This window comes from Saccopteryx leptura, chromosome 11, assembly GCF_036850995.1.
Source record: "Saccopteryx leptura isolate mSacLep1 chromosome 11, mSacLep1_pri_phased_curated, whole genome shotgun sequence".
Classification (NCBI taxonomy): domain Eukaryota; kingdom Metazoa; phylum Chordata; class Mammalia; order Chiroptera; family Emballonuridae; genus Saccopteryx; species Saccopteryx leptura.
Window position 1 is genome coordinate 69,144,795 of NC_089513.1, and position 22,160 is coordinate 69,166,954.

Sequence of the window (22,160 nt, forward strand, 5' to 3'; positions counted from 1 at the left end):
CCTGGGCGTCGCCATGTTGCGACCAGAGCCACTCTAGCGCCTGAGGCAGAGGCCACAGAGCCATCCCCAGCGCCCGGGCCATCTTTGCTCCAATGGAGCCTTGGCTGCGGGAGGGGAAGAGAGAGACAGAGAGGAAAGCGCGGCGGAGGGGTGGAGAAGCAAATGGGCGCTTCTCCTGTGTGCCCTGGCCAGGAATCGAACCCGGGTCCTCCGCACGCTAGGCCGACGCTCTACCGCTGAGCCAACCGGCCAGGGCCTTGATGTTCTTTCAAATAAGCCTTTGATACTACCCGTTGCATCCTGGGCCTGTGGTGCTTTTTGATTAATTTCTCTACAGTCTTTAAAGTTTTCATTTAAACATGTAATAACCTAGATAGACATCTATAACCAGTCAGACATAAAGACACACATTATAGAAATACATATATAAGAGGCACGTACTGTCTCTTTATCTTATTTGAAGTTGTGCATTCAGTGGTAGTCAACCTGGTCCCCACCGTCCACTAGGGGGCGTTCCAGCTTTCATGGTGGGTGGTAGCGGAGCTACCAAAGTATTTATATAAATAAAAAGATAGATTTAACTATAGTAAGTTGTTTTATAAAGATTTATTCTCCCAAACTTAGCGAAAATCCGACATAAAGTACTTGGTAGGTAATTATTATTATATGCTTTAACTTGCTGTAACTCTGCTTTATAAATTTTATAAAGTAAAGTTACTTCCCTACTTTATAAATCACCATTACTGTAGAACCGGTGGGCAGTTAGAAAATTTTACTAAGATACAGAGATACAAAAGAGGGCGGTAGGTATAAAAAGGTTGACTACCCCTGCTAGTATAATGCTTCTGATCAGTCTCTCCCATTTTCCAGTGTTTTAGTAATGGTTAACACTGGTCATCTCTGTAGGTATAATCCACGTGGATATTAGGGTCGTGCTTGCTCCTTTAACAAAGCCCAGAACCCCAGTGTCTTAACACAATTACAATTTATTTTATACATGCATACATCTGTGGATAGACAATGGAGACAAGAAGAGGCATCATGCAGAATGAGGCTGGAGGGGCAGTAGCAGCTCGACCATACAAGACCTTTGAGTTAATTAAGCAGTTTGGCAGTTTATCAAATTACTTTTTCTCTCTTGATTGCATCTCTCTTCGTGCAAGTCCAGGCCTGTAGAACCTTGAGCAGGGGGACAGCCTCACTCTGAATCATTCCCCTTCCTATGTTTCCATTGTGCGTACACTGGCCTTCCTCCATCGCTGTGTTGTTTCTTCTGTTGGTCATTCGACAACCCCAAGCCTGAGCAGTCAGGCATCTTTCAGGTCTCAGTACAGATTATCTTTCCTCAGGGGAGTCTTTTTTGTTGATAGACTTACTCCTATGTATTTCAAGTTTTCTTTCTTTGTGTGCTCCAAACCTCTGGAAATTAATTCTTTATAGCACTAGTACAGTCTGATTTTATTTTTGTGTTTTTTAAATTTTTAAAAAACTTTTTAGTCAATAAATTTCTCTATTAATTATAAGCACAGTGGTTTTTTGACCATTGTATGTTCAACACCTGACATAGGGTTTAGCCCAGACATGCTCTCATTAAGTGTTTAGTAGCTAACTTACTGAAGCTAAAGGGACGAAGCAGAATGGATAAAAAGTTCTCTCGCTATAACTAGTTATCTTCATTTAAAGAGACCTAATAATTATAATATAGCATTTGAAAAATCTGTGACTTAAAAATACAAATTTAACTTCTTTGAAAACAAGTATGTATAATAATAACTAGCAAAACAAATGCATGGTAAGTATACTCAGTCCCTACTTAGAGGAATTTTTTCTTCCTAGGAAATTTATCCTCAGGGAAACTTGGAAGGGTTAAGTTAGCAACAATCTTTATTAATTTCCTAGAGCTACCATAACAAAACAGCACAAACCAGTTTTCTATACCTCTATTTTAATTAGAACAACAGTAGTAAATGCTGTCCATTCTTTATTTACTTTTTAATTCACAGGATTATGTTGATAGGACAGTATACTGATCATAGTGGGCATTGATCAGGTTATATCTGTGTTTAGCTTTATCGATATAAGTGAGAGTATTTTATTTTTTTTCTTTTCCAAGTGAGGAAGGACAGACTCCTACATGTGCCCCAAGCAGGAACACTCAGCAACCCCTGTCTGGGGCCGATGCTCTGCCCATTTGGGTCCATGCTCACAAATGAGCTGTTTTTAGCACCTGAGACTGAGGCTCCACAGAGCCATCCTCAATGCCCAGGGCTGATGCGCTCTTACCAATTGAGCCATGTCTGCAGGAGGGGAAAAGAGAGAGGGAGAGAGAGAAGAGGGAGGGGGAAGGGATAGAGAAGCAGATGGTCACTTCTCCTGTGTGTCTTGACCGGGAATCAACGCAGGACACCTACATGCTAGGCCAATGCTCTACCACTGAGCCAACCAGCCAGGGCCTGAGGATATTTTTAAGAGGGAAAATTTACCCATTTTTCTGTTCTTATCTCTAAAATAATTAATTTCATCCTGGCCTATATTTTTCCAGCCTTTATCCATATATTTAACTAAATCCACCCAATTATGAACTAAGAAAATATTACCATTTTGTGTTACATTTTACAGATGCTAATTTTTTTTTCTTTGTTAGACGAAGTGGTAATGACTGAATTTTTTTCTCCCTTTAGTGGCTCATAACTTATTACCAGTTTCAACATCCAAAACCATATCAAAGTTACCCTATCTCTCTCTAAAAGGAAAACAGTAACTTTGACAAATAAATTGTTATATTTTACTTCTTTGTACCAGAAACTTTCTATGTCTTCAACCAGGAAAATTGGACTCTGTTTGCGAATGGGCACCTTGATTGTAAAATGAGGGGCCTCGTTTTGTAAGAACTGTACAAAGCCCCGACCTCCTTTCTGTTGTTGTTTCGATCAGACCTCTGTGCCAAGCGCTGTGCTGGGCACTTTCTCTACCAAATGAAACACAACATCTGTTCAGAAAAATAGAGTGGTTTCAGGGAAGACTTTTGGTTGTAGAATTTTTAGAAAGCTACTGTCACCACGTTTCAAGCAGAAAGTGTTACAGTAAAAAGTAAAATGTAGATGGATACTAATAAGAAGAGTAAGGTCCAGGAGAAAAGAATTACAATTTATGATAATCTCTTGTGGCAAAATTTGTCAAAACCAATCAAACTTGAGCCAAGAGGGAATGTTTTCATTTCTTGAGCCTTTAAATTGTACTTACATTTAAATTAGATTTAAATGGAAAGTTTCTTCCCCTAGTATTCCCAGTCGTCCTAATCCTCCTTCCCGTACTCTCTTTTTCTCTAACCCTTATCACCAGCTACCATACTACGGAATTAACTTATTTCTCGAATTTATTATTTATTGTTTGCGCTGCTTCCCTTGAACATAAATCTTGAGGTCCAGGTGGTTGTTCATTCTTTTCACTAATATATCTGAGTACTGAGCAGTGCTTGGCATCTGGGGCACCTAAATAAACAAACGGTATTAAATGGATAAATAATTACTATCATATTTTTAGAGTGGCCTGTCAAATAGTTTGAATTACTATAGCCCACAGGTTTATGCTGAATATTATGAAGGGAAATTGCCTGAGGAAGTAATTTGTAGAGTCTGCAGAGTTTTTCCACTCAGTGAATGTCCTACTGAAATCGCTGGCTTGTACTTTTAAATACTGTGTTGGCGATGTGTGTCCAGTTTTTTAGATTTTCTTATTTCTTCTTTCTACCTCTCAGAAAACAACCTTTTTTATTGTGCATATATGTGGAGCTGTGCTCACCTTCGGTATGGGCTCATTGTATATGTTTGTTCAGACCGCCCTTTCCTACCAAATGCAGCCCAAAATTCATGGCAAACAAATCTTCTGGATCAGACTGCTGTTGGTTATCTGGTGTGGAGCGAGTGCATTTAGCAGTATCCTTTGCTGTGAAATGTGGCTACACTTGCAAGAGAACTGAGTAATGAAATTTAAGTGAACTTTGTTGGCATGTTTGTAAGCGGTCCTTTTGTGGACAGTGAGACTATTGGGTTAGTCATCTCTGTATTCAGGGATTTGAAACATGGAGTTCAAATTTTACATAGGACCTCAGGAACTGAGCTAGGAAGAAAAGTAACGTTTAGGCTAATCATGTTCACTTCAGAGATGTCGTGGGTGAGTTAATGTCTTTCCTGAGAACCATGATGGAGCAGGACCTTGTGAGAGAAGTGCCGAGTTACTGGGCAAAGGGGTGTTGACCGTGCCAGCCATTTCATAATGATCCTCTGGGCACATTTAAAATTTCCCCACCACCATGTAACATGAAGCCTTTAAGAAAATGGATTTGGACCTTGGAAACAAATATGTGAGTAATCTTTTTGGACCTTTAAAGCAATATTTGTTTTGAATCTAATTTAAACTTGCAGCTGTTCGCTGGGAATCTTCCTTGACTGGCTCTTCTCATAGTGCTGATCTGCTCGTCGCTTTTGTACAGCGGCAGCTCTAGCACTGATATAGTCCAGAAACTGCACTGGGACCCCAAAGACAAGGTGAGAACCCAGAGTCTAAAACACTTAGTTCTGTATTAAAGGTGACTACTAGTTTATGTGTTTTTCATTTCATCACTAACAACGAAACATTTTCCATAGAATAATCAGTTATGTATTAAGATTATTTTCAATATACCAGTATGATGTTTATGTAGAACCATTCGTGTTCTCCATCCCCTGTGGTCTGTGCACATTTTTAAGACGTGAAGAGAATTGTGGTGGCAAATAATTTTCTCAGCAACTGACTTCTCAAAATAAGGATATAGTATACAATATACCCAACTGAGATCTTTTATTATTAGAATATTTGTTTTCTGAATTGAAAAAATATCTTTTCCCTCTTTTTGTTGTCTGAAGAGTATTATTATGGATTCTGCTTTTGAGGTCCAAAATAGTGGATATCTAAATAGAGATAGTATGTTTAATCCTAAGGGAAGAAAAAAGAGGGACATATACTACATAGGTAATACAAGGAGTTTATGTGTTTTCACAAGCCACTTAGTGGCATTTTATTTTAAATTATTTTTAAAGAATCAGCCCTAATAGGACATTTTAGTGAAAATGAATGAATGAAATAATTTACTGGATTCTATTATTTAAGTTTTTTTTTTTCTTTGTGAATCTATGGCTTTGAAAAAGGCAGTAACTTCTTGATTGTTGAGTAGAAGTTTTCTTATTCTTAGTTATACAAATAGAACTTTTATGGGCTCTAGATACAATTGTGATAGCTACATCATTTAGGAGGACTTTTCTGTTTGCCTCTAATTCTCAAGATATGTTAAAAAATTAAGGGTTTATAAGTTTTTGTTTGTTTTTTACAGAGACAGAGAGTCAGAGAGAGGGATAAATAGGGACAGACAGGAACGGAGAGAGATGAGAAGCATCAATTATCAGTTTTTCCTTGTGACACCTTAGTTGTTCATTGATTGCTTTCTCATATATGCCTTGACCTTAGGGCTACAGTAGACCGAGTAACCCCTTGCTCAAAACAGCGACCTTGGGCCTGACCTGTGGTGGCGCAGTGGATAAAGCGTCGACCTGGAAATGCTGAGGTTGCTGGTTTGAAACCCTGGGCTTGCCTGGTCAAGGCACATATGGGAGTTGATGCTTCCAGCTCCTTCCCCCCTTCTCTCTCTCTGTCTCTCCTCTCTCTCTCTCTCTCTGTCTCTCTCCTCTCTAAAATGAATAAATTCAAAAAAAATTAAAACAGCAACCTTGGGTCCGAGTTGGTGAGCTTTGCTCAAACCAGATGAGCCCACACTCAAGCTGGCGACCTTAGGGTCTCGAACCTGGGTCCTCCGCATCCCAGTCCGACGCTCTATCCATTGCGTCACCACCTGGTCAGGCTAGGGGTTTATAAGTCTTTTTTTTTTTTTTTTTTTTTTTTTTTTTTTTCATTTTTCTGAAGCTGGAAACAGGGAGAGACAGTCAGACAGATTCCCGCATGCGCCCGACCGGGATCCACCCGGCACGCCCACCAGGGGCGAAGCTCTGCCCACCAGGGGGCGATGCTCTGCCCATCCTGGGCGTCGCCATGTTGCGACCAGAGCCACTCTAGCGCCTGAGGCAGAGGCCACAGAGCCATCCCCAGCACCCGGGCCATCTTTGCTCCAATGGAGCCTTGGCTGCAGGAGGGGAAGAGAGAGACAGAGAGGAAAGCGCGGCGGAGGGGTGGAGAAGCAAATGGGCGCTTCTCCTGTGTGCCCTGGCCGGGAATCGAACCCCGGTCCTCCGCACGCTAGGCCGACGCTCTACCGCTGAGCCAACCGGCCAGGGCTTGGGGTTTATAAGTCTTATGGTGTTTTTATTTGAGAGAAATTATAGCCCATTTAAATGAAATTTCACAGAATTATTTTTTTTTCTTTTATTGTCACTCAAGGGTTATGTGCTTCATATGATCACTACTGCAGCAGAATGGTCTCTGTCATGTTCCTTCTTTGGTTTTTTTCTGACTTACATTCGTGATTTTCAGGTAAGCAAACACAGAATTAGATTTACATGGTCAAATGACCTTCAGGTGGTATACAAGAATTTTCTAAAGGCAAGTCTCCAACCTTTGGAAAGTAAACTTTGTAAGCAGCGATGGCAAAAGAGAAACTTTTCAGATGAATTGTTTCTGTGTTTGCAAAAGTAGAGTGTTACTAGCGAGATTCGGCTTTGAAAATAGGGTTGTAAAGCAATCACATTTGTAGAAATTCTTTTACAGAATTTTCATCAACTCTGCCTACATGTATATTGGTTGTCCTCAATGTTTAGTTTTACTGATTCTTCATAGAAATGAATGAAAAACAAAGAACCGAGCAGAGACGAGTGGTTTTCCCAGCTATGTTAAGACTACTGATGATAGCTTTCTCAATTCAACAGCTGTCTCATTCTTGTTACTCGTTAGAATTGATCTATTCTTAATCCCCAAAGATAGTCCTCAGGATATACTGAAGATGTGACTTGTCATTAAGGGCAAACATCTATACATAATTTTCTTTTCTGTTCCAGAAAATTTCTTTACGGTTGGAAACCAATTTACATGGATTAACCCTCTATGACCCTGTTCCTTGTCCCATTAACAGTGAACGGACACATCTACTTTCTAGAGAGTTATGATGCAAGGATAAATATTTCTGTGATGATGATTATTCTCAGGGATTGGGAAAATACTCGTAAGTCACTTCTGCTCTGAAATTTTCAACCAGTTAATCAAGGCTGACTGTGACATTGATGGGTCCTGATAATCAAGAGACATGAATGAAGCCATTTTATAACTTATTTTAAACAATGTCTTCAAGAGGATCATGTAAAAACATTTATGCCGATACTTCTTTTTAATCCCAGAAAATAAAACCAAAGGACTAACACACTGTAGATTTTTTTTTCCTACTTTATTGAAGTGAAACACCAGAAGAGCACCAGTCTGTCTGCAGAACCAGCCTTTTCCCTTTTAGAACTTATTGTAAAGCATGTTTTGTTTGGAGCACTTTTATGCAAGACATTTTCCAGGACACCAAACAATCACCATTGCTCAGCAGCTCCTTTAGAACTGGGTTTTGAAGCAATAGTTTTACCATGTTAATACATTTCTTACAGCCTTTATAATTTTTTTCTGGACTCCACCTATAAAGGGAAGCAGACATGATGAATTCAACATGAGCACTGTCATCGTTTAAGTGAGATTTTGGTGGTATTGATGTGATTCCCACCACAAAGCTGGATACTATGCTAACTGGTCTATCGCACGTGTGGTCGCAATAATTTCATGAAGCTTCATCTGTGGTATGTGATATTAATCAAAAATGAGAAAAGTAGCTATATATATATAGTTAAATTAACTCCAATCATGTTTTACATTAAAACAAAAGTTACTGTTCATTTATGAGGCTAAGAAGTTTATAAATAACAGCAGATATCATTAATAAAAGTTATCTTAAACAGTAGTCAGGAGCCTCAGATTTTTTTATAGCATATTATAATTGTAAAAGTAGCCTTGAACAGGCAAATGATGAGCCTTTTAACTGGGATGTGATCTTGGTAGAACTCTATTCTAACAGACAAAATGAGCAATCTAAAAAAACTAGGTACAAAATAATTGTGATAGACCCACCAAAACAGTGTTCTATTTCTGGGTGTGTGAGTGCTTAGATAGCTTATACTTGAATCCCTCTCTATACAGATAAATAATGATTTACAGAGTGCAGATAAAAGTCCAAAGAAGAAAATGCTCATCTGGAAGGTGCCCAGTGACAGACTGGTTTGCAAAAACAATCCTTGAAGAAAATTAACAAGGTTTATCTTTTTAGAAGAAATGGTTCGACACCCAGAATGAAAGATGGTGAAAACAAATTTAAAGTGTGAGAGGGGGCATTTTAAGAGAACATGGTGATATGGTGGAATCAGAGTATGATCATGCCTGAGTTGCTAGAATAGAACTAATATTTCTGAAGACTTCTAGACTAAGACAAAATGGAATAAAATACTGTTTATATCAAGCAGTAGTGACATGGGAGACATTTCGATAAACATTGATTGGCATCACTAGAAAAAAATATGGATACAAAGTATAAACATTTTTATTATGTTTTAAATCATGGCGTAAGCACATCCAGTAAACAGCATTCAGTCCTGATTTCTATGCATCAAAGGAACTGTAATTCAATTTTGAAGACCACAGTATGGTGAGGGCAAATTGATAGAATTAAAATTCATAAAATTATAAATTATATGTGTGTAAGATGGCACTGAAAAGAATGTGGCCTTGTATGTCCATACTAGAACATTAGGCTTAGAGATGCACATGAACACATTAAAGAAATTATTTCAAAACAAAAATATATACTTTGGTGGTGTTTTGGTTCCATTATTTAACTTTGGCTATTATAAATAACAGGTTCAAAATATTAATAAGTTCAAAAAGGGGTGATAAGTAGATGTTTTAAATATGTGTTTATCCCTTACCTTATGGTAGAAGCAATGGAAGATAACCATATACTTCTTCAAAGTATACCTTGCCTCCACTGTCAGAATCTGTAGAAAGATGAACAGATAGAGTATTTCTCTTTCGTTCAACTAACATTTTCATATTGAATGGTTAGCTTTAAGACAAGGTTTTAAGCTGACAAAATGAACAGACTCTGTGAACTGATAGTGAAAATCTATTTCCTGTTTGTCCTAGGTGACAGCAAGACAACGTTTCTCAGACACCCTTCCAATTAAGAATAGGCATGAGATTAAATCTTAGCTGGTAAAATACAAAGGAAATGAATGTGTTTAAAAAACAGGAATGCTCCTTCCCAACTTTTCCCCCCTTAACATCTGTTGGATATTGATTGGACAAAAACAAGATTTTAAGAAATGGCACAGTCACATGGTAGAAGGAACCTGTGCTAGTCCACATTTAATCAAATCTTAGAAAATCAAACGAGATCTAATATAAGTTAGGAACTCTTGTTTTTATCCTTCCCAGTTACTGAGGTTACATTGTATATTTCTAGAATAGTGTCATATATTGTAAATGCTACATGGATTTATGAAAGAAAAAGACAGCTTTTCTTATCTGTTCTGCAGTGTCCTGTACACATTCACTGTGAAAAAAAGTTATTATTGGCTTATTAGTATCCTCGAAAATCCATAATGTACATCTTGCCTCCTTTGAAGCAGACATAGTGCTGGTTTTAGAAAGAATGTACTCATTTATTAGAATCTTTCTGAGGTATTGAGTCTCAACAGTGGAAGCAACTCCATCCTCCAAAAAGCTTGGCAATTTGGAAGAGTTTGCCTACCAGAAAGGTGGAGTAGAATACTATGGGAAGGGCTGAAATTCAGCCGAGCTGAAAAGCACAAAGATATTACTAAAGTCTCACCGATGCTCAGATCTCAATCCCTACTGAAAAGAAATTTGTCCACTTAAAATCTGTGAAGCAAGTGATAAGGTGAAACAAAGCTCATCATCTCAACTACAGACCCAATCAGATCAGCCTCCCACTCCAGAGGTTTGACAGAGGAACAAGCATACCCTTTTCTGGAGGAACTTACTTTCACACCTACTCCAACTTTATACAAAATATCCAGCATACAGTAAGAAATTATAAGATATGCAATGAAGCAGAAAATATTAATCCAGAGAGGAAACAGTCAATGAAAGCCAACTCAGATTTCCTGGATGTTACAGTTATCAGGGGCATATAACTGATAAAAATGCTAAAGGAACTAGTAAAAATTATGGACAATGTGCATAAAAAGATGGAGACACTCAGCACAGAAATGTAAACTTTGAAAAACACAAGAAAAGAAAATTCTACAATTAGATATGATTACATGTAGAGAAAAGGACCCATAAACTTGAAAATGACATTTGGAAGTCTAAAAACATTTTCACCAGTGTCACCCCAATAAATTCAATTTTAAAAGTATTAAAATTGAAATGTGAAAAGAGTGAAAAAAAATACAGTATATGAGTTTAGAAGGCAAAATCAAATGGCTTTATATCTTATAATTGAGTTTCAGGAGAGGATCAAGAAAATGGTACAGGAGAAATGTCTGAAGAGATACTGACTGAGAACTCTTCCAAAATTACTGGAAATGAATGAAGAGAAAAACCAATAACATCAAGTGAGTTTTTTAAAATGATTAAAATTGGATAACATCTAGCAAGACTAACATACAGGGTTGAATAGTATTTCCCCAAAAGTCCTGTTCATCCATACCTTCAAGATGTGATTGTATTTGGAGATAACAGTTAAGATGAGATCAAACTAGATTAGAATGAACCCCAGATTCAATGACTGGTGTTTTTATAAGAAGACCACATGTGGCCCAGTAATAGAGAAGGCACAGTGAAAACAGAGATTGGAGTAATGCATCTTCAAGCTAAAGAATGCCCAAAATGACCAGCAACCAGAAACTAGGAAGAATCAAGGAAGGATTCTCTCCCATAGTCTGGGGAAAGAGTCTTGATTTTGAGTATCCTCCAGAAATGTGAAAATAACTTTGTTGTTTGAAGACACCCAGTTTATGGTAATGTGTTATGACAGCCCAGGAAACTGAAGAAAACTGATAAAAACTGATCCAAGTCAAAAAGAGAAAGAAATACTGATACTAGGACTTCAAAGAGAGGATATCATTACTTAGCCTTTTGATATGAAAGATAATGTTATGGACAACTTTATGATCATAAGTTCAACAATTACAAATAAATATATAAATATTTACTGAAACAAAGCTTATCAAAGAGGTGCAGGAAGAAAAAAATCTAAAAATATCTCCATATTTATAAAGTATTAAATTTGTAATCACAGGTCTTTCCCAAAAGAAAACTCCACAGTGTGAAGTTTATCAAACATTTAAGTTAGAAATACTACTGCCTGACCAGGCGGTGGCGCAGCAGACAGAGCATCAGACTGGGAACACGGAGGACCCAGGTTCGAAGCCCTGAGATCACTGGCTTGAGTGCAGCCTCATCTGGCTTGAGCAGGGGCTCACCTGGCTTGAGCAGAGGCTCACCAACTTGAGCGTAGGATCACTGGCTTGAGCGTGGGATCATAGACATGACCCCATGGTCGCTGGCTTGAGCCCAAGCTCACTGGCTTGAGCAGGGGTCACTTGCTCTGCTGTAGCCCCCCAGTCAAGGCACATATGAGAAAGCATCCAGAAACAACTAAGAAGACTAAGGAACCACAACAAAAGAATTGATGCTTCTCATGTCTCTCCCTTCCTGCTTGTCTGTCCCTATTTGTCCCTCTCAGTCACACACACACACAAAATTACTACTAAGTTCTGCACAGACTCTTTCAAGAAATGGAGAACTTTTCAAATTGTTTTTTGAGGCTGGCATAACCCCAATAATAAAACTTGATGAATACATTATGAGAAAAGAAAAAGATTTATATCCCTCATGAACACAGATACAAAAATGCTTAACAAAATAGTAGTAAATAGAGCTTAGCAATGAATAAAAAAAAAACATGATATATCATGGCCAATTGGATTTTATCCCAGCAACATTATTCACCACCTTAACAGAAAGAAGAAAACTCAGAACCAAAAACAAAAAAAATTGACAAAATGGAACACGCATGATAAAAAAAACTCCCACCAAACCAGAAACAAAAGGGAATTCCACTACTTTATAATGGGCACCTATAAAAATCTAACAGCTAATATATTTAATGGTTTAATATTAAATCCCTTTTTTCTAGGATTGGGAAGAAGGCAAAGATAATCCTTGCTTTCTATTCAATATTGAAGTAGAAGTCCTAGTCAGTTACTAATAAGGCAAGAAAAAGAATAAACGAATAATGTGTTCACAAAAATCCTATGAGGTTTTAAAAACTAATTTTGGACTAATAAGTGCACTTAGGAAGGTTGAAGTTGAATAATAGTGATTGATAAACTGCAATTCTGTATTAACAATAAACAATTGAAAACTGAAATATATAATATAACACTATCTACAATAGTATAAAACAGTCATAATTAGGAATAAATATAATGACATGTACAAGTCCTTTACACTGAAAGCTACAAAAGTTGCTGTTAAGAATTTTATAAAAAGAAGTGACACAGAACTTTTTAAAATGTAATATTTCTGTTTATCACAATGGGCAAGAATCTACATGGGCAAATTACAGAGTGGATGAACATATTTACAACATGTATATTTTACAAAGAACTTGTATGCAGAATCTGTAAAGAACACCAACAGATCAATAATAAAAATAACCATTTAGTTTTTTAAATGTGTGAAGGACTTGAACAAATAATTCATAAAAAAAAAAAAAGATATATGAGCCCTGGCTCAATAGCTCAGTTGATTGAAGCATCGTCCCAATGTGCCAAGGTTGTGGGTTCAGTCCCCATTTGGGGCACATAGAAGAGTCAGCGATGATTGCATAAATGAGTGGAACAACGACATGACTGTAATGGCAATATGCTACAATGAGGCACCACTACATACCCGATAGTATGGGTGTAATAAGAAAGACTGATAACACCAAAGTATATGAGATACTGGACTTCTTGTGTTGCTGGTGAACCAATCTGGAAAACAGTTTCTTCCAAAGTTAAACATATCTACTCATTGATCCTGCAAAATCCATTCATAAGAATTTACCTAAGAGAAATTAAAACAAGTTCACAAAAGACTTCTCAATAATTATACTCATAATAGTCCAAATGTGGCAATAATCAATATGATAATAGATAAACAAGTTGAGGTATATTTATGTAATGGCTTATTGCTTGGCAGTAAAAAGAAATAAGCTAAAGATATGCATAGCAACGTGAATAAATCATAAAGGCATTGTATTGAGCAGAAGAAGCTACACATAGACACAAATACATAATATATGTTTCTGTTTATTTGAATCACAAGGGTAGACATAACTATGGTGTTAGAAGTCAGAAAGTGAATGCTTTATGGGAAAGACTGACTAGAAAGGGGCATGAAGGTTTGTTATGTGCCAAGTTGTGATTGATACCCTCCTCCCACTTATATGTTGAAGTTTTAATTCCCATGGAGATAGTGTCTTTAAATAGGTAAATAGTTAAAATAAGGTCATTAGGGTGGACCCTAGCCCAATATGACTTAGAAGAAGAAATTAGGATGGAGACATATACAGAGGGAAGATCATATGAAAGCACAGGAAGAAGATGGCCAGCTACAAGCCCAAGAGAGCTTGTTAACACCTTGATCTCAGACTTCAAGTGTCTGAGATTGTGTAAACAAGTTTATTTAAGTCTCCTAATCTGTGGCAGCCCTGGAAAAAATACAAATATTTCACTGGGAATGATGCATTCTCCATCTTGAGATGGATATATGTGACAGGTATATACTATCGTTAGCTCATCATACCAAACATTAAGATCTATATTTGAACTTCTGGTCAAGAAAGCAGAGTAGGGAGATCCTGGTTTCACTTCCTCCCATGAGCACATGAAAACTACAATTAGCTGTAGTACAACTATGTGAGTACAAACTGAGGACTAGTTGAAAAGTTTGTCTACAACTGGGAATAGAAGCCACACTGAGATGTGTAGTAGGGGCAGAGAGACTGTCTAGTCAAGACACGCTCTCAGTGTTGCATACCACAGGTGTGAGGAATATTACAGCTGCAGAGGACCCATTAGATGTGAAGGTTTCAAGACCCACATCAGGCTTCTCAGCCCAGGAGACCAGCACCAGCATCAGGAAGTGGAGCTCCCATCTGGTTTTGAGGACCAGAGAGGCTTGTCTCCAGGGAATCTGAGGGATTGGGAAAACAAATCTCTGCTTTAAAGGGCTTGTGCAAAAACTCACTCTCAGTCCCAGGACAGAGACTGCAGTTTAAAAAGCACCTGAATCATGCATGAGGCAGATAGACTGACAGATTTGGGGGCATATGCTAGAGGGTTGGGATCTCTTGGAACTTTATCCAGGGACTGAGGCACTGGCAAGGTACCATTTTATCTTGGTTTGCTTTGTTTTGCTCTCCTTCCACCAAGCTGACCCCACTAGTGGGGACGAGTTCTGGCACTCCTGGAGTTTGCCTCACTCCATTACTCTGAAGACCCAACTTCATCTTGGCCAGGACAAACTAAAGCCTCTCTGGGGCAGCACCCTGGCCCCCAAGCACCTAGCTGGAGGCCCTCGGAAGACTTGGAGCTCCTCCAAAGGATACACAACTCTAGGGGTACAGCCCTCATACACCAACATGCCCACAGTAGTAGAATCCAGCCTCACAGCCACCCGGGGGACCTGCACCACACACCAGTGTGCCCACACCAGCTCATCACATCACTGTGAATGCAGCAGTCTCAGCTGGGCCTCATACAGAGCCATGCTGAAAACAAGCCTACATGACAATGTGCCAACAGCAGTTGCTGTCAGAGACAACTAGGCCAGGGGCCTGCTTCACCCAGTATGCCCACAATGGTTGTGGCACAACTGCAACAGGAGGGCACAGAGCCTACAAAAGGGATACCCCTGGAACACATGGCTCTGGTGACCAGGGGAGAATGCATCACTGGGCCCCACAGAACATCTTCCATATAAGGAATATTATGAGATGTATCTGATCTACCTAATACAGAGAAACAAACACAGTCTTGGGGAAAACAAGGAGACAAGAATATGTTTCAAAAGAAAGAATAAGGAAAACACCAGAAACAAAATTTAATAAAAGAAATAAGCAATCAACCAGAAGATAAAGGGTTCAAAGGAATGATCATAAGAATGGTTGCCAAACTCAGAAGTATATATAAATGAACACAGAACTTCAACAAAGAGATAGAAAACACTAAAAAGAACCAAGCAGAACTGAAAAGTACACTAACTGAAATGAAAAACACATGAGAGGAAATCAGCAGATTAGATGATGCAGAAGAACAACAGATCAGTGATGTGGAAGACAGGGTAGCAGAACTCACCTAATTAGAACAGCAAAACAAAAAAAAAGAAATTTTTTTAAAATGAGGGGGGCACCAGGAACCTCTGGACAACAAGCGTACTTACTGTCATATTATAGGGATTCCTGAAGGAAGAGCGAGAAAGAAGCTATTTGAAGAAATAATGACTGAAAACTTTATTAACCTGGCAAAGGAAACAGATATCCATGACCAGGAAGCCCAGAATCCCAAGCAATGTAAACCCAGAGAGACCCACACCAAGATACACCATAATTAAAATGTCAAAAGCTAAAGACAAAGAAAATCTTTAAAGCAGCAGGGCAATAAACTAGTTATATACAAGGGAACATCCATAAGACTGTAAGCTGATTTTTCAGCAGAAACTGCAGGCCAGAAAAGAGCAGCTATTTCAAATGAAATTGTTTTTGCAACTTATTTTTAAAGTTGACTTTATATCCTGCTCCTTTGCTAAAATCATTTATTCTAAGGTTGTGTGTGTGTGTGTGTGTGTGTGTGTGTGTGTGTGTGTCTGTGTGTGTGTAATCTCTAAGATTTCCTATATATTAGAGTACATTATGTGCAGAGGTAATTTTACTTCTTTATACTTTGAATACCTTTTATTTCTTTTTCTTGACTAATTGCTCTGCCTAGAACTTCCAGTACTATGTTGAATCAAAGTGCTGAATGTAATTGTATTTGCTTTGTTCCTGATCTTACAAGAAATGCTTTCACTATTGAGTATTATGTTCACTTTGAGTTTTTTATATATGGTTTTTATTATGTTAAGGAACTTTTTTTCTATTCCTAGTTTGTTGTATTTTTATAATGAAAACTGTTAAAATTTTGTCAAATGCTTTTTCTGCATCAGTAGAGATGATCTTGTGGACTTATTTACTTTTATTCTGTTGATATGGCATATTACATTGATTAACTTTTATGTTAAACTATCCTTGCATTCCAGGAGTGAATTCCACTTGCTCATGGTGTCTAATTCTTTAAATATGTTGGAAAATTTTTGTATTCTAGAATTTTGTTGAGGATTTTACATCACTGTTCACAAGGGATTTTGGCCTGCCATTTTTAAAGTGTTTTTGTCTTTCTTTGTTATAAGGGGTAAATGCTGACTTATAAAATAAGTTAGAAAGTGTACCTTTCTCTTCAATTTTGGGGAAAGTCTGAATAGTGCTGGTATTACTTTTAAAAAAATATTTGGTAGAATTCACCAGTATAGCCATCAGGTTTAGGGGTTTTCTTTGTTGGGAGATATTTTTATTACTGATTCAGTCAGTCCCCTTACTATTTTTAATTCTGTTCAGGTATTTTGTTTATTCATGATTTAGACTTTTATGTTTCTAGAAATTTGTTCATTTCAAATAGGTAATCCAATTTATTGGTATACAGTTGTTCATAGTGCTCCCTTTAATCCTTTTTATTTATGTAGAATCAGTAGTAAAGTACTTAATTTTATTTCTGAGTTTAGTAATTTGAATCTTCCTCCGTTTTTAGGTTTCTTTGGTTTCCAAAGGTTTGTCATTTTTGTTGAATCTTTTAAAGAACCAACATTTTGTTGCATTGATTTTCTCTACAGGTTTCCTATTTTTTATTTTGTTAATCTCTACTCTAATCTTGACTATTTCCTTCATTTTGCTACTTTTGGGTTTTGTTTTTTTCTAGTTCTTTGAATTGTGAAGTTACATTGTAGAATTGTTGTAATAATGTACTTTATTACATCTTCAATGTAAGCATTTATACCTACAAATTTTCCCCTTAGGAATTCTTTTTTTTATGTCCAATAAGTTTTCATTCATCTTTAAGTATTTTCTAATTACCCTTGTCATTTCTTTTTTTTGTTAAAATTGTGCTGTTTAATTTTCACAAATTTGTGAATTTTAAACTTTTCTTTTGGCTATTAATTTCTAATATCATCCTACTGTGGTCAAAACTGGTAGTTTATTTTATCTGTCTGTGTACAGCCCTAACAAGCTAATACTGTTTAATCCAAGAAGTGGGATGTTGCTATAACACATATCTAAACAAAAGGTGTCTTTGGACTTGATGAGTAGAGGAGAAGAGTATTGAGGTGCATATTAGAAAAAGGTCTCTATTGCTTTGAAAAGACTATTGGTAAAAATATAGATGTTAAAGATGCTTCTGATGGGACCTCCTGTGGAAATGAGACTCTTATTGTAAACTGGACCAAGGAATGGTTATTTATGCTATAACATGAAATGGCTTAAAAAGAAAAGGAATTTTTTTAAATTGAGGGTAGAAATAATCTGTGAAGTCATGTGGTCCTGGACTTTTACTTGTTGAGGGTTTTTTTGTTTTATTTCTGCTTCAATTTTATTGCTAGTAATAGGTCTGTGTAGCTTTTTCATTTATTTCTAGTTCAGTGTTGAAAGGTATGTTCTAGAAATTTGTCCATTTTTTCTGGATTGTCACATGTGTTGCCATATAATTAATTGTTCATAGTAATCTTTAATGTTTTATTGTCTTTCTGTGGTGTTGGTTGTAACTTCTCTTTCATTTATGATTTTATTCATATGGGCTCTTTATTTTTCTTGATAAGTTTGACTAAAGATTTGTCAATTTTGTTTATGTTTTATTAATCAAAAAACACTTTAGTTTTATTTATCTTTCTCATTTTTTAAATCGGATTTTATTTCTATTCTCATCTTAATTATTTTCTTTTTTCTGTTTATCTTCTTTTACTAGGTCCTTTAGGTGTAAAGTTAGATTTATTTGGGGTTTCTTTTTGTTTCTTGAAGTAGGCCTATATAGCTATTAACTTCTGTCTTAAAACTACTTGTACTGCATTCCATTAATTTTGAAAACTTGTGCTTTTATTTTCATTTGTCTCGGGGTAGTTTTTGATTTCTTATTTGATTAATTGGTTGTTTAGTAACGTGATGTCTTTGTGTATTTGTGAGTTGTTTTTTTTTTCAGTTTTCTTCCTGTAGTTGATTTCTAATTTATGCCATTGTCATCAGGCAACATTCATTTTCTTGATGGTATCTTCCAATGCCCCCAAATTTGTAATTTTATGAAGTCCATTTTATCTATTTACATTAGTATCTTATGCTTTTGGTGTGTCATTTATAAGAAACCATTGCTGAACCCAAAATTATGGAGTTTTATTTCTAACTTCTAAGAATTTAGTAATTTTACCTTTTATATTTACTTAGTTGTTCATTGTTTCCCTCAGTTTTTTAAGCATATTAAACAGTTAATATAAAATTTATATAATTAATTTTACTTTCTAGACTTCCTCAAGGATGATTTATCAATTTTTTTCTTTGAATAAGTTATACTTCCTTGTTTCTTTGAATGATTTGCAATGTTTTTGAAAGTTATTGTTGAAAACCAGACATATTAAATATTGTCACGTAGTAACTCTGGAAATTAAGTTGTCCCCCTTCCCAGAGAGCTCTGCTGTTGGTTGAGGGGGACCAAAATCATTGTTTCTTTAGTGGCTTTTTAAAACTATTTTCACAAAGATTGTATTCCTTGTCATGCATGGTAACTGATGTCTCTGCTACACTATCTACATAATTAGCCAGTAATCTTACAAATATTTTCTTAAATTCCTTGACCCAAAGGGAAAATAACAGAAAACAGTGTTCTGCCCCTTTAAATTCTTTAGAAAGATGCCACCTGGACATCACTTCTGCCTGAATTATTATTTTTATTATTATTGATTTTTAGAGAGGGGGAGAGAGAGAAAGGCTGTGGGGAAGGAGTGGGACACATCAAATAATAGCTGTTGCTTCTTGTATGTGCTTTGACAGGACAAGCTCATAGCTGTTGCTTCTTGTATGTGCTTTGACAGGACAAGCTCATGGTTTTGAACCAGCAACCTCAGCATTCCAGATCAACACTTTATCTACTGTGCCACCATAGGTCAGGCACTTCTGCCCGAGTTTTAAATGACCATCCTCTCTGTTCCTTCACTGTACTGCCAGCCAGATCAAAATAGACAATCTTGATTTTTGGAGGACAATGTTCTTATTGTCCCCCAGGAACCAACAAGTCACACAAGAATATATAGACCACCATCTCCATGGCTAACTGCTACTGGACTGAGGCTAGCGGGTGATAACTACTGTGCCAAGCATAGAAATGTACCAATATTTACCAGCCTCTTTCTTCATCTGGACTCCATTGATCACTGCCAAGTTTTCATCTACATTTCACAGTTCCAAAATAGTTGATTTTGATAGCTCTTGTCATCTCAGTAGTTATTTTGCTGGTGTGATAGATAACTTGAGCTTCTTGATGCACCATTTACCATGATGACTCTTTTTTTCTGTATTTCCATGTCTTTATTGTTTCTGTATTTCTATTATTGACTTCTTTTGTATTAAATATATCATACATATCCAGTCTACTAGTTTAATTTGTATATTTTGTTGTCATTTTAAAATTATTTTCTCAGTGATCACCATGAGGATTATAATTAACATTTTAATTTGTCATTTTAGTTTATATTAGTACCAACTTAATTTCTATTACATACAGTCATTGTCTTTCAATATAGCTATACTATCTCTCCATATCATTTGTACTACTATTTTTGTATGAATTATATTCTTATAACACCATTACTCTATAGTCCCACCAACACAATTTTATAATTATTGTTTATGCAGTTATCTTTTGGATCAATAAGGAAAAAAAAGATTTACAAACTAAAATATATTTTAGTGTATTTAATATTTACCTATGCAGTTACTTTTAGCAGTACCCTTTATTTCTTTGTTGAATTCAAGTTACTCTCGTGTTCTTTTATTTGGGCCTAAAGATTTTCCTATTGTGTTTATTATAGGTTTGGCCTGCTAGTGACAAATTATCGTGTTGTTTTTTTTTGTTTGTTTGTTTGTTTTGCAGGAAACATCCTAATTTTATCTTCATTTTAAAAGATAGGTGTTTGGAAGTAGAATTCTTGGGGCATTTTTTTCCTCCAGCACTTTGAATATGTTATTTTATTATTGCCTGCTGACCTTCATGGTATCTGATGAAATGTCAGCAGTTAATTTAAATGAAGATGTCTCATATGCCTCTCCTGGAGGAACTAGACTTGGAGACTCTGGAAAAGACTGAGTTGTTTGGCTCTGGAGTAGGGACCACTTTCCCCTCATTGAATGCCTAACCATGTAACCCTTAAGTAGGAGACTCACTAACCCCATTTCCTGACCCTGGTTTCCCTGCTCTACTGAGCTCCCAAACAGTTGGAGGGTCTTTGGGTAATGGACAATTTGTGCCAAATCTACACTCTTTCTTTGGAAGGCTCTGGAGGAAGACCAGGCGACCTCTGGGAGAGATGGAGTAGCTGATAGGTGGAGGCAGACATCAGAGAGACCGAGTCCTTTTAAAGATCTGCTTCCATCTCTAAACTGGAGCTAGCTGACTCTTATACAGGGGGTCCTCAGGTCATGACACAGTTCTGTTCCTATAACAGTGACGTAACCTGAACTTTTGTGTAAGTTCAAACACACCTTAGCCTAACACAAACAAAACACTTGCACTTTTAACAGTTCAAAATGGTGTAGATAAGCATACTGGGAAACACCAACTCCCTCACTCATACGCCAAGTTACTACATAGTCTTCCACCACACGCATCCAAGCTAGTTAGCTCATGTAGTCTCTAAGTATGATGCTAACAGTGTAAGCAGAAACATGTCTCAATTTTTTATGTTTTTATGGGAGTGAGCATCATAAATTCAAAATGTCCTATGTCAAGATTGTTGTAACCCAAGAACCCCCTGTACACAGATTGACCTTTCCTGTGTATACCCAGGCCCAGTAGGCACAGCCACAAACAGTGAACAGTATGGTTAGCTCCAGACAGGTGGCCCAAGGCTGTTTACACATTTCTGACGTTAACATGTATCTGAACCCCCCCCCCCACCAAGTAGACCCAGAACAAACACAACCAGTGGTAGTGTCAGACCACACCAGAGCTCGACCCAGATAGTCACACAATCCACACATCCAAGGGTTATTCTGTAGGCATCAGGCCCTGCTGGGAAAAAGTCTTCCCCAGGGGGCAGCCCCTGCATTGCATTTCATACATGGTGATTGAGGTTTATCCTTATAGTAAGCCAGCCTGAAGGGCCAACAGCATTCAAGACTCCACTACAACAAAAGGATGCACATAACCCACAAGGAACATTCCTGGAGCAGAGAGCCTGAGTGATCTGGAAGATTATGTCACTAAGCCCAAGAAGACAACTTCATCATAAAGCCATCATAATAAGTTTGGGAGTCCACCTTATAAACAGAGGCAAAATGGGGGAATCAAAGAAATATGTGCATATGTGAGCATAAGAAACATCCCAGAAAATGAATTAAATGAAATGGAAACAACCAAAATACCAGGTACACAGTTTAGGGGAAGAATGGATTATCTTCATGAGAATGCAAACAAAGAGATAGTAATCATTAAAAAGGATATAGGAACCATAAAAAATAACCAGTCAGAAATTATGAATACATATTTCACTCAGTATAATATTATCAAGGTCCATCCATGTTGTCATAAATGATACTATGTCATCATTTCTTATGGCTGAGTAGTATTCCATAGTATATATGTACCACATCTTCTTTATCCAATCCTCTACTGAAGAGCACTTTGGCTGTTTCCATGTCTTGGCCACCGTGAACAATGCTGCGATGAACATGGGTATGCATGTGTCTTTATGTACCAATGTTTTCGAGTTTTGGAGGAATATACCTA

At 37.1% G+C, this 22,160-nt stretch overlaps 1 protein-coding gene across 16 annotated transcripts in view; it reads left to right on the top strand.

The window, feature by feature from the left end:
• The window catches only part of DRAM2 (DNA damage regulated autophagy modulator 2), a 34,828-nt gene extending 15,022 nt beyond the window's left edge, over nt 1–19,806 (top strand). For all 16 annotated transcript variants that reach the window (XM_066352586.1, XM_066352582.1, XM_066352585.1 and 13 more), the window contains 4 exons: nt 3,758–3,935; nt 4,465–4,547; nt 6,427–6,519; nt 7,041–19,806. In XM_066352586.1, coding sequence (XP_066208683.1) covers nt 3,758–3,935; nt 4,465–4,547; nt 6,427–6,519; nt 7,041–7,148 — 462 coding nt within the window. In that variant the 3' untranslated portion in view covers nt 7,149–19,806. The remainder of the gene's footprint in view (nt 1–3,757; nt 3,936–4,464; nt 4,548–6,426; nt 6,520–7,040) is intronic.
• Nucleotides 19,807–22,160: the final 2,354 nt, after the last annotated feature.